This window comes from Rhinolophus sinicus, chromosome 4 (assembly GCF_057876585.1).
Source record: "Rhinolophus sinicus isolate RSI-liver-muscle chromosome 4, RSI-T2T, whole genome shotgun sequence".
Classification (NCBI taxonomy): Eukaryota; Metazoa; Chordata; class Mammalia; order Chiroptera; family Rhinolophidae; genus Rhinolophus; species Rhinolophus sinicus.
In genome coordinates, this window is record NC_142504.1 from 34,880,739 (window position 1) to 34,895,863 (window position 15,125).

The 15,125-nt window shown below is 35.5% G+C and overlaps 1 protein-coding gene across 4 annotated transcripts in view; it reads right to left on the minus strand.

The window, feature by feature from the left end:
- The window catches only part of CDK14 (cyclin dependent kinase 14), a 547,463-nt gene that overhangs the window by 223,162 nt on the left and 309,176 nt on the right, over positions 1–15,125 (minus strand). For all 4 annotated transcript variants that reach the window (XM_019716536.3, XM_074340704.2, XM_074340703.2 and 1 more), the window contains one exon: positions 7,563–7,683. In XM_019716536.3, the coding sequence (XP_019572095.1) occupies positions 7,563–7,683 (121 nt within the window). The remainder of the gene's footprint in view (positions 1–7,562; positions 7,684–15,125) is intronic.

The window sequence follows — 15,125 nt, forward strand, 5'->3', positions numbered from 1 at the left end:
AATTAGCAATGCATTCAAAACTCTGAGGGGGAAAAGGCTAATTACATAGTCAGATTGAAACTGTATCAATCATGTGTGGGAGTAGAATAAAGGCATTTCGGAAAACAGAATTTGAAAACCGTGTCTCCAATGCATTCTTTCTTGGGAAACTAAAGGGGGAAGACATGGAATGCAGGAAATAAGGAATCTATAATCAGTAAAGATCCAGAAGGAAAATAAACCCAAACCAGAAAAGACTTTAGTGACTACTTCCCGCGGTGCAAGGGAACCAATAAATTGAAACACTAACAGGATAGCAACAGCAGGAAGCCATTATTCTAGGGAGCTAGAAGTAAAAAGGTCAAATGTTATTGAAATCCACTGACAGTGAGAGCTACAGAAAAAGGCTTCCCCATAGAAGTTGTAGTCAGCCATTTCCAGAAATATGGACTAAAATAGGGAAGATTTAGGGCTGAATATACAATCTCCCTCTCCTCCCACTTGTCCATTGCCTGACTCCAGCTGGAAACACAGCCAAGATAGCTCGGAAGATGTTTTCCCTAGGGGTCAGCCATCTAGGACATCGGGCAGGGCAGAAGGGGGTAAAGAATAGATTTGGAGGGAAACAGATAATAACTAGCTTAGGAACAACGTACAACAACAGGAGAGGGGCAAACGGAAGTCCCAAGATGACAGATGTTCAGCTGTGCTAAGGCAAGAAATCAGAGCTGAGAGAGGAGAGCTTCAAGGAAAAGGCTGAGGGAGGAAGACGCCAAGAAAATTAAATGGAATTGATGGATTTGCTGATGTGTTTGAGCATTTGGAAAATTTTTTTCATACATAATTGACAAATATTTTATACCTATATATTTAATAGGAACAAAGGCAAGAGAACTACTGAAAAGCAGAGACAATTATAAAGCACAAAATGAAAAAGGTTATACAAGAAACTATACATATCATGAATACTACCTGACTTAAGCATGAATAATATTTACATATTAATGTTTCAAAATGTGACATAGATTCTATACTGGGAGAATAAGTTGAAAGTGGAGTGGGGGAAGGTTGATGGAAAAAGATGAAATTCTCATCTACCATAACACCTACTTAATAGATAATGTCTAAAATAGTAAATTAATAAATAGATATCTAAATGATTAAAAACATACAGAGGTAGATACTAAAAGAGCTGAAAATAGTTGCTTCTGGGAAACAACATTAGAGGTTGAGTATGGATGAGCCAGGAGATTACTATTTTTGTGTTGCTACTGTTGTGGAACCTATTAGTTATTGGTTATACTTGAAATAGGTTTTATTAATTATTTTCTGATTAGGAAACTTAAGATAAGGATAGTTAAGGGATTTGGTCAACCAAGGTTACACAGGTAAGGAGTGGTGGAGACAGAACCTAATTTAGGCTTAAAATGTGTTTTCTACTATAAGATTGCCTCTCCTTTACACAACAAACCACTGCTAGTTACATGGTCAAACAATTGATTTCTACATGAATAAAGATACAACTTAAAACATAAAAGGCGCTAGTGTATATACAATGTTCTCTAAACTTTGAGCAATTGTATATCTAAATTACAACACACACACATAAGATGAGAAAATGTTCTCTAAAGTTTGAGCACTTGTATTTCTAAATTACAACACACACACACACAAACGTAAGATGAGAACATCTTAGGCCAAAATTTCTCCCTAATTCTCTAGACATAAATGGTATGTTAATCTGCCTGAAACCAAATAGAGCAGCTTCCATTTCTTCAATATGTCCTATAGCAGCACCCTTGGATGCTATGTAGGCATACCTCGTTTTGTTGCGTTTTGTTTTATTAGGCTTTAAAGATGCTCCATTTTTTACAAATTGAAGGCAAGACCCTCCACCAGCAAACAGATTACAACTGGCATTTTGCGATATTCACTTTATTACGGTGGTCTGGAACCAAACCTGCCATATCTCCAAGGTATGCCTGTACTCCAATAGAAATGCAATATATTTAACTTGGCTGATTGATATACTATGAACTGATAAGAACACTATTCTCAACATTTGTGGAATATTAGATTTCTTAAAGAATTTCACATTTAACCATCTGTTGCCATTCTCACAAACCAGTGAAGCTGCTGAGTACATTAAGGACTATCAAAATATCATGAAACTTAGTAATTGTGATTGGTTATTTAAAAATCATCCAAAAATCAGATTGTGGGTAGCCAATTACTTTGCCAATGTTGATAAAAATAGGGAAATTTTTATTTAAAAAAATGTTTAGTAGTTAAGACTACATATAATGCTTCACTTTATGTATTATTATTCAGCTAACTTTCCACTAATAAATGACCAACCATATCAATTGAAAACACCCGTATATTCTTTCTTTCACAAACACAAATTAATAAACAACATGGGATGTAAAAACCATAACCATGCTAAGCTTTTGATAGAAAAATAGAACTGGTTCCCTTCAGCACTCCAAAGCCATCACTAAATTCAGCACACTGGCAGCCACTCTATAATTCCATAATAGTTTAATATTAGTGGATTGTATTTTTGGAGCTAATTCATCATTAAGCAGTGTTATAGAAGCTTTCCACGAGGAATTTGAGTTTGTAGCCAGCAGTCCTTGGGTGTGAATGAAGCACTCAAATGCATTAAATCTCTTCTGATTACTAATATTGAACAAGTTATTGCTCTCGTGCTTTCTGAAAAAAGATGACCACATATAACAGTTAAATCCCTGTTTTACATCTACTGTCCTGGCAGCATTACTATTAACTCTCAAGGGTATCCTAGTATGGATGATATACTACAAGGTCATCTTAATTTTGAGGGACTTGGGTAGTGAAAATAGGCTCAGAAACCATGGCTGCCACCGTCAGCTCAGCTTTCACCCACATGGATGCCCTTCGGACTGTCTCCAGTTCTTCTGTTGTGCACAGTTTTCAGTGGCTACACCAACAAGTCACGTGGATCATGTATTATTTGAGCAGCTCCCCAGAGTTCTTAAACAGTTGTTACTTTTGACAGTCACTAATTCAAACCCTCCTTGGTCTTATGACCTGATTAATTAGAAAATGTGTAAATAGTGTTGACAGATAGATGGCTTTATGTAACTCATGAACTCAAAATTCTCCTTCTTACTGGCATTCTTTTTCAAATGGATTCATTCATTTTAGCAGAAGTGGTAAATGAGTAATGGTTAGGGGTTGGGAAAACACATGCCAGCATAGCTATTAGTCCCATGAAAATGTATTCATTTCATTGATTCGTGTCTTAAGTTTATTTCAAAAACATTCCTCCTTGACTAAAACTGCATAATACAGAATACTGATGTGAGGGGAGGACGGCAGTCCTTAAGGCTGCTGAGTGAGAGTGAAAGCCATTCACTCTACCTGGAGCACGCGAAGGACCCAACATAACTCAGAGCATAACCTAAATTACAAAATAGCTTTTGCATTTGGGAATCACTTTACTAGTAAAATAAAAGCTAACTGCTTATGAACTATCTTATGAGATTATATAATATGTTGTTAAGGAAAGGGCTTTGCAGTCGGTTAGCCCTGACTTTGAATGCTAGCTCTGACTGACCTTCACCATCCTTCTTAGTCTTCCTGGGTTTTGTTTCCTTCTATTGTATCATGGTACAGTAGGCAAGTAATTCAAATGCATAAGCGAGCTTAGAATATAGCTCATGTCCAAGAAAAGTATCTACTATTGTCACTGTTATTACCATTAGTTAAGACTCCATTTTTACCGCTGTTATTACTCAATGACTAAAGACAGGACCTCATACAGAACAAATTTATTTTCAGGGTGGGGGTTAGGGTAGGATTCATTTATGATTCTCTCTCTTAAAACACTGGTAAACAAACCTGAGTCCTGAGAAACCTTATTTTATTGCATAAATTTCCTTGGTTCAAGAGAGATCATTAAGGATCATGTCAGAACTCTGTATGTTGCCAATATGCATGGTGATTTGCCTTACTTAATAAAAAGCAATGCTAAATGGCCTTATAATACTCAATAAATAGGTAATTTGTTTTCTGATATATGCAAAATCCATGTTGATGCAGACATTTTTTTCTATATATCAAGACTGGTATGGAAATTTTTTTCTAAGCACCCAGCTGCTACAATGTTAAATAAATTAATTTTAATCTTAAATCAGAGATGTAATAGAGAAAAGGGTAATTTAATATGCAATCTCATTACATTTGACAGGCTTATTTATAAATGATTTGCCCCACATTTTGACAAGCATAGTTAATATGTTAATTAGCTTTTAAACAGATGATGAAAGGAAGAGACCGACACGCTATCATTCTTCACATACCATGTTGGGGAGCACTGTAATTGATACCACAAGGTAGTGCTAATAAATACTGGGACCCCCCAAAAGCACTGTGATCTTGATGAGATAATTGTTGATTAGCTACAGATAACTTAGTCACTTTATGTTAAAAATTAATCCCTTAAAATAATCCCAAGTGACCTTCCATTTTAGTAAACAAATGCCGGTCTAAACATAGAAATTTCTGGAAAGGACTATAAAGCTTCTTAGAACAATGATATCCACAGCTAGAAAAGAACTCCCTGACAAGGGAGGAACTACACAGATAAGCTGCTTTTCACATTTGCACTTCTCTTAAAGTGAGTTTCAGCACTTGGTAAGCCTTTTTGGTTTAGAAGCTTAAAAGATAATTTCCTATGCCTTGACTTTGAAAGAGTTATAAAAATCCAAGAATTAAGAGCAGTTATACATGAAACAATGCCCAATTTGAGTTCTCTGCTTAAAGCTTCGTTCACAGAGGGAGACAAAAGTATAAAAAACTAACTTTCTTAATGAGTGCTCAAAGCACACAGTATATTCAAATACACCATGGTGCTGGAGACCTAGAACAGTAAATCATAACACAGCAAGCTCTGATTTCCATCACTTGCTGCCAATGTTAATACATATGTGTCTTCATTAATATTTTTATTGCCTGGGGCTATTTAAACAGAAAACTGGAAAATGTAACACTGTGTAGGGATCGTTAGTTTTTAGTTACTACCCTACTGCCCCAGGATGGTAAATGAACTGTAAAAATAGCCTGAAACCATGGCCACCTGCCTCCCTGCTATTGTCCATGGGTTAATATTTGCACTTCTCTTGGGTGCAGCTGAGCCTAACTCAATTATAGTCCCATTTCTAGGTCTTTGAATACGCAGCATTGATGTCATTGATTATGCAAAAATCAGTGTCTTGTGAACTTCTCTCTAACTGGAAAAATATATATCTATATGTTACCCGACTTATAGGATAGTAACAAAATGGCTCTTAGAAAATGGCTTGCAATGAAATCAGATTCAGAATGACAGGCATAGCATAGACATAACTCAGATTTTAGGGCTTGAAAATGAAGGGCCAATAAGCGTGGGGAACTGCTCAAACATAACACATTTACTATTTATTTTTGCCAATGAATAATCTTGGCATGCAGACAAAAGGGCATTTGGGGTCTACTATTTTGTATCAATTTTCCTCCCTTCCACTTAAATAACAGTTTTCTTCTTATGCTTCATTATGTCTCTGTTTCAAGCAAATTGGCAGAAAGCGTCCAAGCCTTTCTCCCTAAGAGAATTAATGCACACACACATGAAAGAAAAAAAGGATGGGGGCAGAGACGGGAAATCAAATACTATATATCAGAAACAGACATATTAGCAGGTCACAATCCATGTGGTTCTTTGTACTTTATAAAGGTTTGGGGAAAATTAGCCAGTAGTGTATAAAAACAGCTTCTCCCGATTATGAGAGTAGAGCATGAACTGCCAAGCACTAAGACAAAACTGGCTCCAAGCCACAAATATTTCCAAACAATGTTCTATTAGCAGAGTCCTTAACTGACCTCAATGAAAGACAACCCAGAATTTCCATACTCAAAAAATAGAGAAAAACACTCCATAACTCAAGATTATTAAGTAATCATTACTTGTATAGCCTACTCTCAACTATAAGGCAGGAAGGAGGAAGGGAATGAGAAAGAAAACTGATGTCCTGGTGTAGTCTCTGACCTTTATTTCCATTTTTTCCCTCCATTTGCATTAATGATCAAAATACCTATTTTGCCTAAGCTCTTGCCTAGTCTTAGAAAATAAAAAAATCTAACTGTGTAAAAAAATTTCCAAAACAAACAAACAAAAAAGCCAGGATATTGGATGAAAATATGGATTAGCTCAGCTCCTCAATGATAGATGGTCTTCTTTATTCTCAGTGTTTTGGAAATGCATTACGATGGTATTAGATTTATTATAAGGCATTACAAAATTTATGGCAATAGATCTAACGCTGTTTCATGACCCAGATTCTTTTATAGCTCTATTGAAAGCTACAGATCTACACCCCATAAAAATAAATATATCCATGTGCACACAAAATATTGCATATATTTTCAGTGGTTTCAAAGATCCCGAAATCCCATTCCTAGGAGGATGGGTTGCTGGAAACTAAATTAAGAAAATCTACACTGTGCCCTGTATCACAAGGAACTTGACTGTTTTCTCACCATAAAATATTTGGATCAAAAACATCAGGGAAGAAGCCAGGCCTCATCACAGCCTAATTTGCTAAAAGCCAAGATTACTGAGGGCAGACCTGTGAAGTAATTATATGGCAGTAAGATAAACAACACATGCTGAAGTTTTATTGAGGTCATAAACATTATATGAACATGTAGCCGAATTCTGTATATGGGTGCATAGTCATTCATGGATGATGATTCCTGCTATAAAATAACAACGTGCTATGTGAACTGTTTTGCTTCGAACACAACTGTGAGTCTAGAAAAGGGATTTTTTCCTATCAAGAAAGGACACTTTCAATAGTCACTAGTAAGCCTTTCCTGAGTGCTAAAAATAAGATTATTCCCTTATTTGATTCTTTGACTTAAATTACACTGGACTGGGAATTCATCATACTTTATCATTAATAATAATTATGCATTAAATCTCACCAGTCATTGGGTCTCCTATGGTAGATGTTTAAGTTTTGCTAAACCATCGTGGGAAACTGAGACTCTATTGAAATTCAACTTATTGTGCCATTTTTAAAAAGAAATTGTTTTATTTAATTTTTGGATAATTGGTATCAACAGTTTTCTGGGGTATACTGCACCAAATTTAGTGCCTGATAATTACAACAAAATTTTCAGACCACTTATCTGAGCTTTGTTGTGAATTTAAACATGCTCCCTATTGCTTGCAACTCGTATTGTTGTTTGGAGATATATACTTCTTATTGTAAAATAAAGCCACAAATTAAGACCTTTTAGGAGAAAAATCATTGTACTGACAGAAAAATGTCTCTGCCCCTGTCCATCAAGAACCATTACCAGACCCCATCTGCAAAGCAGCCTCTGATTAGGGAATATTCCCAATCATGTTTTTTAAAAATCCAGCATTATTGCCACACACAGGCAAACACGCCTCCACCATTAATCTTCATTCAGACTGTTAGGATGTTTGTCTAGGCTTGACTCAGAGTAAGCACTACAGATAGATTAGCTAGAGCAAAGCTTCCATTTCTCACCACATGTCAAGGCAGGTGGAATATTCTGTCGAGCCCAGGAGGACATCTGGAGGTCTGTACCATAAGGTAACCACTTCATTGGAGTATGTGTGGCTAGGGACAGATTTTGCTCTTGCAAGACCTGTGGGTTACATGAAACAAAGAATTTTAATAGGCATTAATAGAACAAGGGAATTTAAATTTGAATGTTCACAGTTTTAAAAGGTCAAGCATGATATCGTAATACAGAACCACGAACACAATGTTAAGGTTACTAGAAAGGTTGGGGACAGCATATTGTGATCCACTTGTTTCAAATACATGCTAATAACCAATAAGTCGTTTATATTATAAAGCATCATGCATCTAATCAAAACCCAGGGGAGTAAACAAATGATTCACAAACAATTAGATATGACACAGAAGCTTAGAAATCTCCTGGACTTTCCAAAGAATGTTTCACAGAGCCCTAGTTCTGAGGGTCATAAGCGTTATTAGAAAGCATTCCAGGGCAAATAATTTTGAGAAAAGATGGTTAAAAAAGTTAAACAGGTCTTCATACAGTGAGACTTTTCTCAGTGTCCTTCTCATAATGCATTGTGAATCTGAAAGAAGAGACTATGACACTTTCCTCAAAGGGTTTTTCTAAAAGTTCTTTTGGTTTCAGTGTTCTGAACTTCCATATTCAAGAAGCTCACTTGAAAACTACCTAAATAAATAATAATAAGAGAATAGATAAATAAACTGAAATGTTTTCTAAGAATTTTTTAAAACTGGGAAAATGGTTACAGTAATATATTAAGTGATAATGCATATGCAGTTTGACCATAAATCCTTATGCATAGAAAAAAGAATGACAGAAAATACATTTTTCCCAAGTTTCCTACAATGACTATATAATTCCTTTAAAAATCACAAAATCTATAGATGTTACTTTTTAAAAGAAAAAAAATATGCGTGATAGCTTTCTATCTGGGTATGTTCATTAATGAAAAGTGTAAAGTAATTATTAGGTTGGTACAAAAGTAATTGCCGCTTTTGAAATTATTTTTAACCTTTTAAATTGCAATTATTTTTGCACCAACCTAATATAACTATGATGCTCAGAGCACATGTAACATTTTTACAATATTTTACCATAACACATTCATTCATTTTAATATCCTGATTATTTAAATTTTTATGTAGTCTTTAGGAACATGACTTTTTTCCTGTTTATTAAACACCTGGTATTCCCTTTACTATATTCTATGTAAATATTAAAATTAATAGGATAGCTGGTGAGACAAAGGATTTCTAATGAATTCAACTATGGTTACAATAACACCATTCTTTCTACAACACAGTTTTTATAATAATATAACAGCAAATTATAAATTGGTTAATGTTTGTAAGTATTCCATATTAAAATGTACAGATTATACACAGACAAACATACATACACATGTGGTCTCCAACTTTTCTGCACATGAATAGAATAACTATTTTTGATAATAGAGTCCCATAACAATCTCTACTTCTTTTCTTTTTCTTTTTAAATTATTTTTCAATTAGAGCTGACATACAACATTAGTTTCAAGTGTAGAACATAGTGATTGGACACTTATATACCTTATGAAGCCATCAGCCCGATAAGTCTAGTACCCACCTGACACCGTAGTTTTTACCGTATTATTCACTATATCCTCTATGCTGTACTTTACATCCTCATGACTGTTTTTATAACTGCCAATTTGTACTTCTAAATCCCTTTCACCTTTTCCCTACAAGGTTCTTTTCCTACCTCAATTCAGGCAAAACTGAACAACAGATAGGACAACAGAATGGTAGTGTTTCCACAATTTAGTAATCCCGTCAAAAGGTTTAGCTCCTCAAGTGAGCATGTTTCTATACAGAACCAAAGAGTTAAGCACACTAAGAGCTAAGCTATCCTGAAATAGGTGCTGACTCATTCCATATGCTGTTGTCAAGTCAAAAGGGATACCCCACAGCATTCAGGCTGGATTCCCTTGGTTTTTCTGAGACCCTGTTGACAGGAAGTGGGGCCAGAGGGACAGGAGAATGAAAACATCTGAGATTTTCTTTGACAGCTCAGAAGACCAGGCTAGTTAGAGAAAATCATGATATTCCCAGTTTTAAAGGGAGAACACGACCTGTAAATAACTTAGAAATAGTATAAATCTAAATAATTATATGTGATTTCAGGTCAATTATGTTCCCTCTGTATGTAAGTTTATAAAACTGGTTAAATATTTCTGGAAAATGTAAATAGAAAAGGCTTTGTCTACATTATTTTCCTCCTTCCCACATGTTTAGGTCAAGGACTGCCCAAACTCCATTCACATGAACCATATAACTTCCCAAGTCAACAGTGAAAATGAGTTTTCCATGCCTAACTCTTCAAAGTGTTAAAACAGTTTTTGAAAATAGGCTAACTGTAAATGTGTCATATATTAAAGAATGTTATTATGTTTTAAGATACATTTTTCTGCATTGCTTGAGAAAAACTCATCTCATTTTAATAAAATCAATTAAAACAGTTTCTTATGAAAAGTGTTCTGTATATTGATAAACAAAAGGTTTTCACCCTACAAATACTTCTGTTCAGTTAAAAACATAAATAAATGCCAAAATTTGTCATGGAGGGAGCAAATTACTAAAACAGTGACTCAAAAAATGAATATAAAAGAAGTATACTTTGAAGTAGGAATATATAACTATACTTTTTTATAAATATTTCTGGTATGCATTTATACCGTTCATGCATCAAAACATGCTTACTCATGCAAAATTTATTAAACTGCATCCTCCAGCTGACGGAAAGCTGTAGGACAGGATTAATTAGCACAGCATGTGTGAAAGCTTTCTTTCTCTGTTCCTTGTCAGTTGCTATGGTTACACTACAGGAAGAGAGCTACACTACCTTTTGAAAAGGATGAAGTTCATGGGTTATTATCAAAACTTCTCACATTAATGTTTAGTGTAAATTAGGAGTCAAAAAGCAAAGCGAAATGCTAACCAGTTGAGTACCGGTTATTTGCACACCGCTGCTTCGACGGAGCACACGCATGTGAAACGTTGTGTGTTGCTATGAGCATCTAAAATATAGCTTGTATAACAATTCACAGCATCCAGCTTTAAGATGTTACAATTTCTAACTAATCAAAGACCCTAAAGTAGAGTAAAAAATCCTGCTATTCAAGCCCTATTGCCAATTATTCAAAGTTGGGCAACCTTGATACTAGCTAGCATAGCAGAATCCTAGGTTTCCAGAAGAGTCCTGAAGTGAACCTCTTATCCAATGAAAGATTTCCTTTTCATGTCTCTTTAAGATGGTTATCCAACATCTACTGCCACCCTAAGCATGGCTGTACCCTCTGGCAAGGACACAGAATAAATCATGCGGCAATGTTTCTAACACTTGCCCTAAGCTAACCATTCAGCATCAACCAATGGAGACTCTTCAGGACTTATCTTAATAGCTTTCCCAGCTACAACGGACACTGTTGACCACTCCTCTTCTTTTAAATTTATTCCCTTCACTTCTCAGCTGTAGAATCTTCCTCTATCTGTCCCTTTACTGCTGGTTTTGTCCAGGGTTATATATTCAAACCAGGGCTTTCTCAAATGCATACATGTGATAGGTAACTGGTTAATGCCATGTTTTAACTGTCATCCATAGGTGATTTCTCACAAGATTTGTATCTCCAGCTTATACCTGTCTCTGGGCTTCAGATCTGGGTCTATCCAATTCCTCAGTAGACAGAGGTAGGAGGAGGTCCTGCAGGCACTCAGCACAAGCCTAACGACAGTCTCTACAGCCATTTGCATCGTTCATACAGGGGCTGTGCCATGAATCCAGGAGCATTCCACTAGTAAGCTGTTTTCGGTTCCCAACACAATAAAAGTTCTTTCAGCTGTACCCAGGTATACACTAGATTTTATATTTTATGCACATCTAATTATGCTTTCAAATTTCAACGCATCGTTTTTGCAAGTGGTAAAATTGCTTGCAGACTTGAGTAGTCTCTCAAACTCTATGGAGAAAATCACAAAACTAGGATAGGGGTTCAAGAATGATGTCCATGTCTCTGCTTTGACCAAGAGATTGAAAAAGAACTGGCAACACTGACTTGTTTCTTTCTAATTAAGTGGAATAATGGCAAAAGTTAGATGAACTTGCAAAACTCAACTAAAATATGATATAAAGGAATAATCTTTCACCACTTCAGTCTTTCCAGAGCACATGCGACAGTTTTGAGCTTGTCAGTGGTTTCATTTTTATGAACAACTCCCACAGCTCTCGCTCACTATACTTCATTCCCCAAACTAAATCAGAAAAGGAGGACTTTGTTTTCAGTTCATCACAAAATCAGTATTTCTAGATGAGGAGCTCCTTTCTTCACAACTTGATTCCAAACAGACATGAATTACTTAGGTAATATTTTACCATCTGGCCGTTAGGCTGGAAAGGGAGAGACTTCTCTATTCCATGAGTCAGTCCCTGGAGAAGAGCAAGGAAGGCTGTTATATTTCTTTCCTAATCCACAGTCCTGGGAAATGGCCAGGAATCTCTGTTTCCATACCCATTTTTTTTGGAATCCTCTCCGGCCTAGAGAATTTATATTAAATATCTTATGATGTGCTAAAGCTGCTTGAAAAGTCTTTATTGCTGCTCTTAGGGTATATCAATAAACAACCATTGAACAACACAAAACAAGACAATATTTTTTTTTTTTCTGGTGTTCTTTCAGGTTCTGGCTTTAACCTCTTCCCTCTGCTCTTGACAAGTTTTCCTGGATGATTTCATTGAATCCTGTGGCTCCAATTACTATCTATATGCCGATGATCTCAAATACCTATCTGTAGTATTAATCTTCCGCTAAAACTTTAGGTTTTTACATAAAAAATATCCACTTAGATCTTCCATAAATATGTGAAACATGTCTCCTGTCCCTAAGTCTCCACCAAGTACTACCAGTGTGCTGGGACTCACCACTAAACATCACCATCTATCCATTCTCCAAAGCCAGAAGTCTTGTTTCATTATAGGCTCCTTCCACTTACAAAATTACAAAATTCAATGGATTTTACTTTATAGTTTCCCTCTTTTCTTCTTTCTCCTTAGGTCCTCCTCATCACCTCTTGCTGGATGGTTACACTAGCCTCATGTCTGTCCATGGCAAATAGTGATGAATTTCCAAATACATTTTAGACAATAAATTATCTACATTTATTGAAATTGGTTTTATTGAAAATTAAAGTTTAATTGGAATACTCTTCAGTGTGAAGAATAATAAAAAGACTTAAATTGCCAATATTCCCCTATAAACACAATAAAAGTTGGACATCCTGCAATTCCCTTGTCCCATATCTGCCATTACAGGAAGCAGGAAATGTGGGTGTTTTATGGACAGGTCTATGCTTTTTTAAACAGGTGACCATTGAACAACACGGTTTGAACTGCATCGTTCCCTTATACATGGAGTTTTTTCAATAAATACTCTAAATGTATTTTGTCTTCCTTATGATTTTCTTAATAACATTTTATCTCTGGCTTACTTTATTGTAAGAATACAGATATATATGTAAAACACATAAAATATGTGTTAATCAATTGTTTATGTTATTGGCAAAGCTTCCAGTCAATAGTAGGCTATTAGTAGTTAAGTTTTGGGGGAGTCAAAAATTATATTCAGATTTTCAACTGTGTGGGCGTTCGTTGCCCTCAACCTCCACATTGTTTAAGAGTCAGCTGTATATTAACATCATATGGTATTGTTGAAAGTGGAAAAAAAATTTGAGATTACAATTTTATTTTTCTTTCCTCTGAATGAAATATTTTTGGTTTTGTTTCTACCCAGACATCTACTTTAACAGAAGCTACTCTTACAGGATACCAAAATCCCTTAAAAATGTTTTGACTGGCACTTCTCAGCATCTTTCAACTGAATAAGAGGAATTTTTGAAAATCAATTCTAATAAAATAAAATTAAGTCCAGAAGATATTAAAACATGTTAAGACAATATTTTATTTTGCTCTGATTTTATTTAATCATCTTTGAATTTTTTAAAGTTAATAAATTATGCCTAATTTCAGGCTATCCCAAAGGGCACATATTTTTTTTTATATCTTTCATTTTTAAATAACAGAAATGATTGTAACATTTTAATACAGACATTCTAACCAAGAAAGGAAATATTCAATTAAATTTCATACATAGGAAGATTTTATATTTTCTATTTTGTATAGAAGATAAAAAACGATATACTTCTCTAGGAAATGGTGCTTTAAATGAAATGAATAGTTGTGGTGGTAAAACCAATTAGTTAGCATTTTTTGGCTGGATACCACACAAGAAACATTTTTTTTGGTCAGAGCATTTGCCTACATATTGAAGACTTGTGATATGAAAAAACAAAATGTTTGATAGTGGTGCCGACACTAGTTAGTTGTATCTCCTTGAGTAAGTCATTAAGCTCTCTTACTTAGGTTATGTATAAAACAAGGGGGCTGAGATCAGAGGCAGCAAAATACAGCCTGCAAGCCAGCTACCTGTCTTTGTAAATGCAGCTACACCCGTTCCTTCACGTTTCATCTGTGGCTGCTTTTGTGCTAAATAGCAGAATTGAGAAGCTGACAGACCCATAAGGCTACAATAATTAGTATCTAGCCCTTTAAAAAAAAGTGTGCTGACCCACAGTTCAGATTAAGGAAACTTCAGCGTTCATCCAAGCACTGACATATCTTGTTTTATTGTGCTTTGCTTTATTGCAATTTGCAGATATTGCATATTTTTACAAACTGAAGGTTTGTAGAAACCCTGCGTGGAGCAAGTCTATTGGCACCATTTTTCCAACAGCATTTGCTCACTTCGTGGCTCTGTGTCACATTTTGGTAATTCCCCTAATACTTCAAACCTTTTCATTATTATTATATTTGTCATGGTGATCTGTGATTAGTGATCTTTGATGTTGCTACAGTAATTGTTTGAGGGCATCATGAACCCTAAGCATCTAAGATGGTAAACTTAATCAATAAATGTGTGTGCCCCCAACCCCTGTCCCATCTATGTATGTCAGCTATGTTTTAATAAAAATCTTTTTTAATAAATAAATAAATAAATGTGTGTGTGTGTGTGTGTGTGTGTGTGTGTGTGTGTGTTCTGACTGTTCTACAGACTGGCCGTTCCCGTCTCTCCCCCTCTTGTCAGGCCTCCCTATTCCCTAAGACACAACAATATTGAAATTAGGCCAGTTAATAATCCTGTGATTGCCTCTAAGTGTCCAAGTGAAAGGAGGAGTCACACATGGTCTCTCACTTTAAATCAAAAGCTAGAAATGATTAAGCTTATGAGGAAAGCATGTCAAAAGGCGAGACAGGCTGAAAGCTAGTCCTCTTGTGCCAAATAGCTAGCCAAGTTGTGAATGTAAAGGAATAGTTCTTGAAGGAAATTAAAAGTGCCACGGCAGTGAACACATGAATGATGAAAAAGCGAAACAGCCTTATTGCTGATATGGAGAAACTTTTAGTGGTCTGGATAGAAGATCAAACCAGCCACAACATTCCCTTAAGCCAACGCC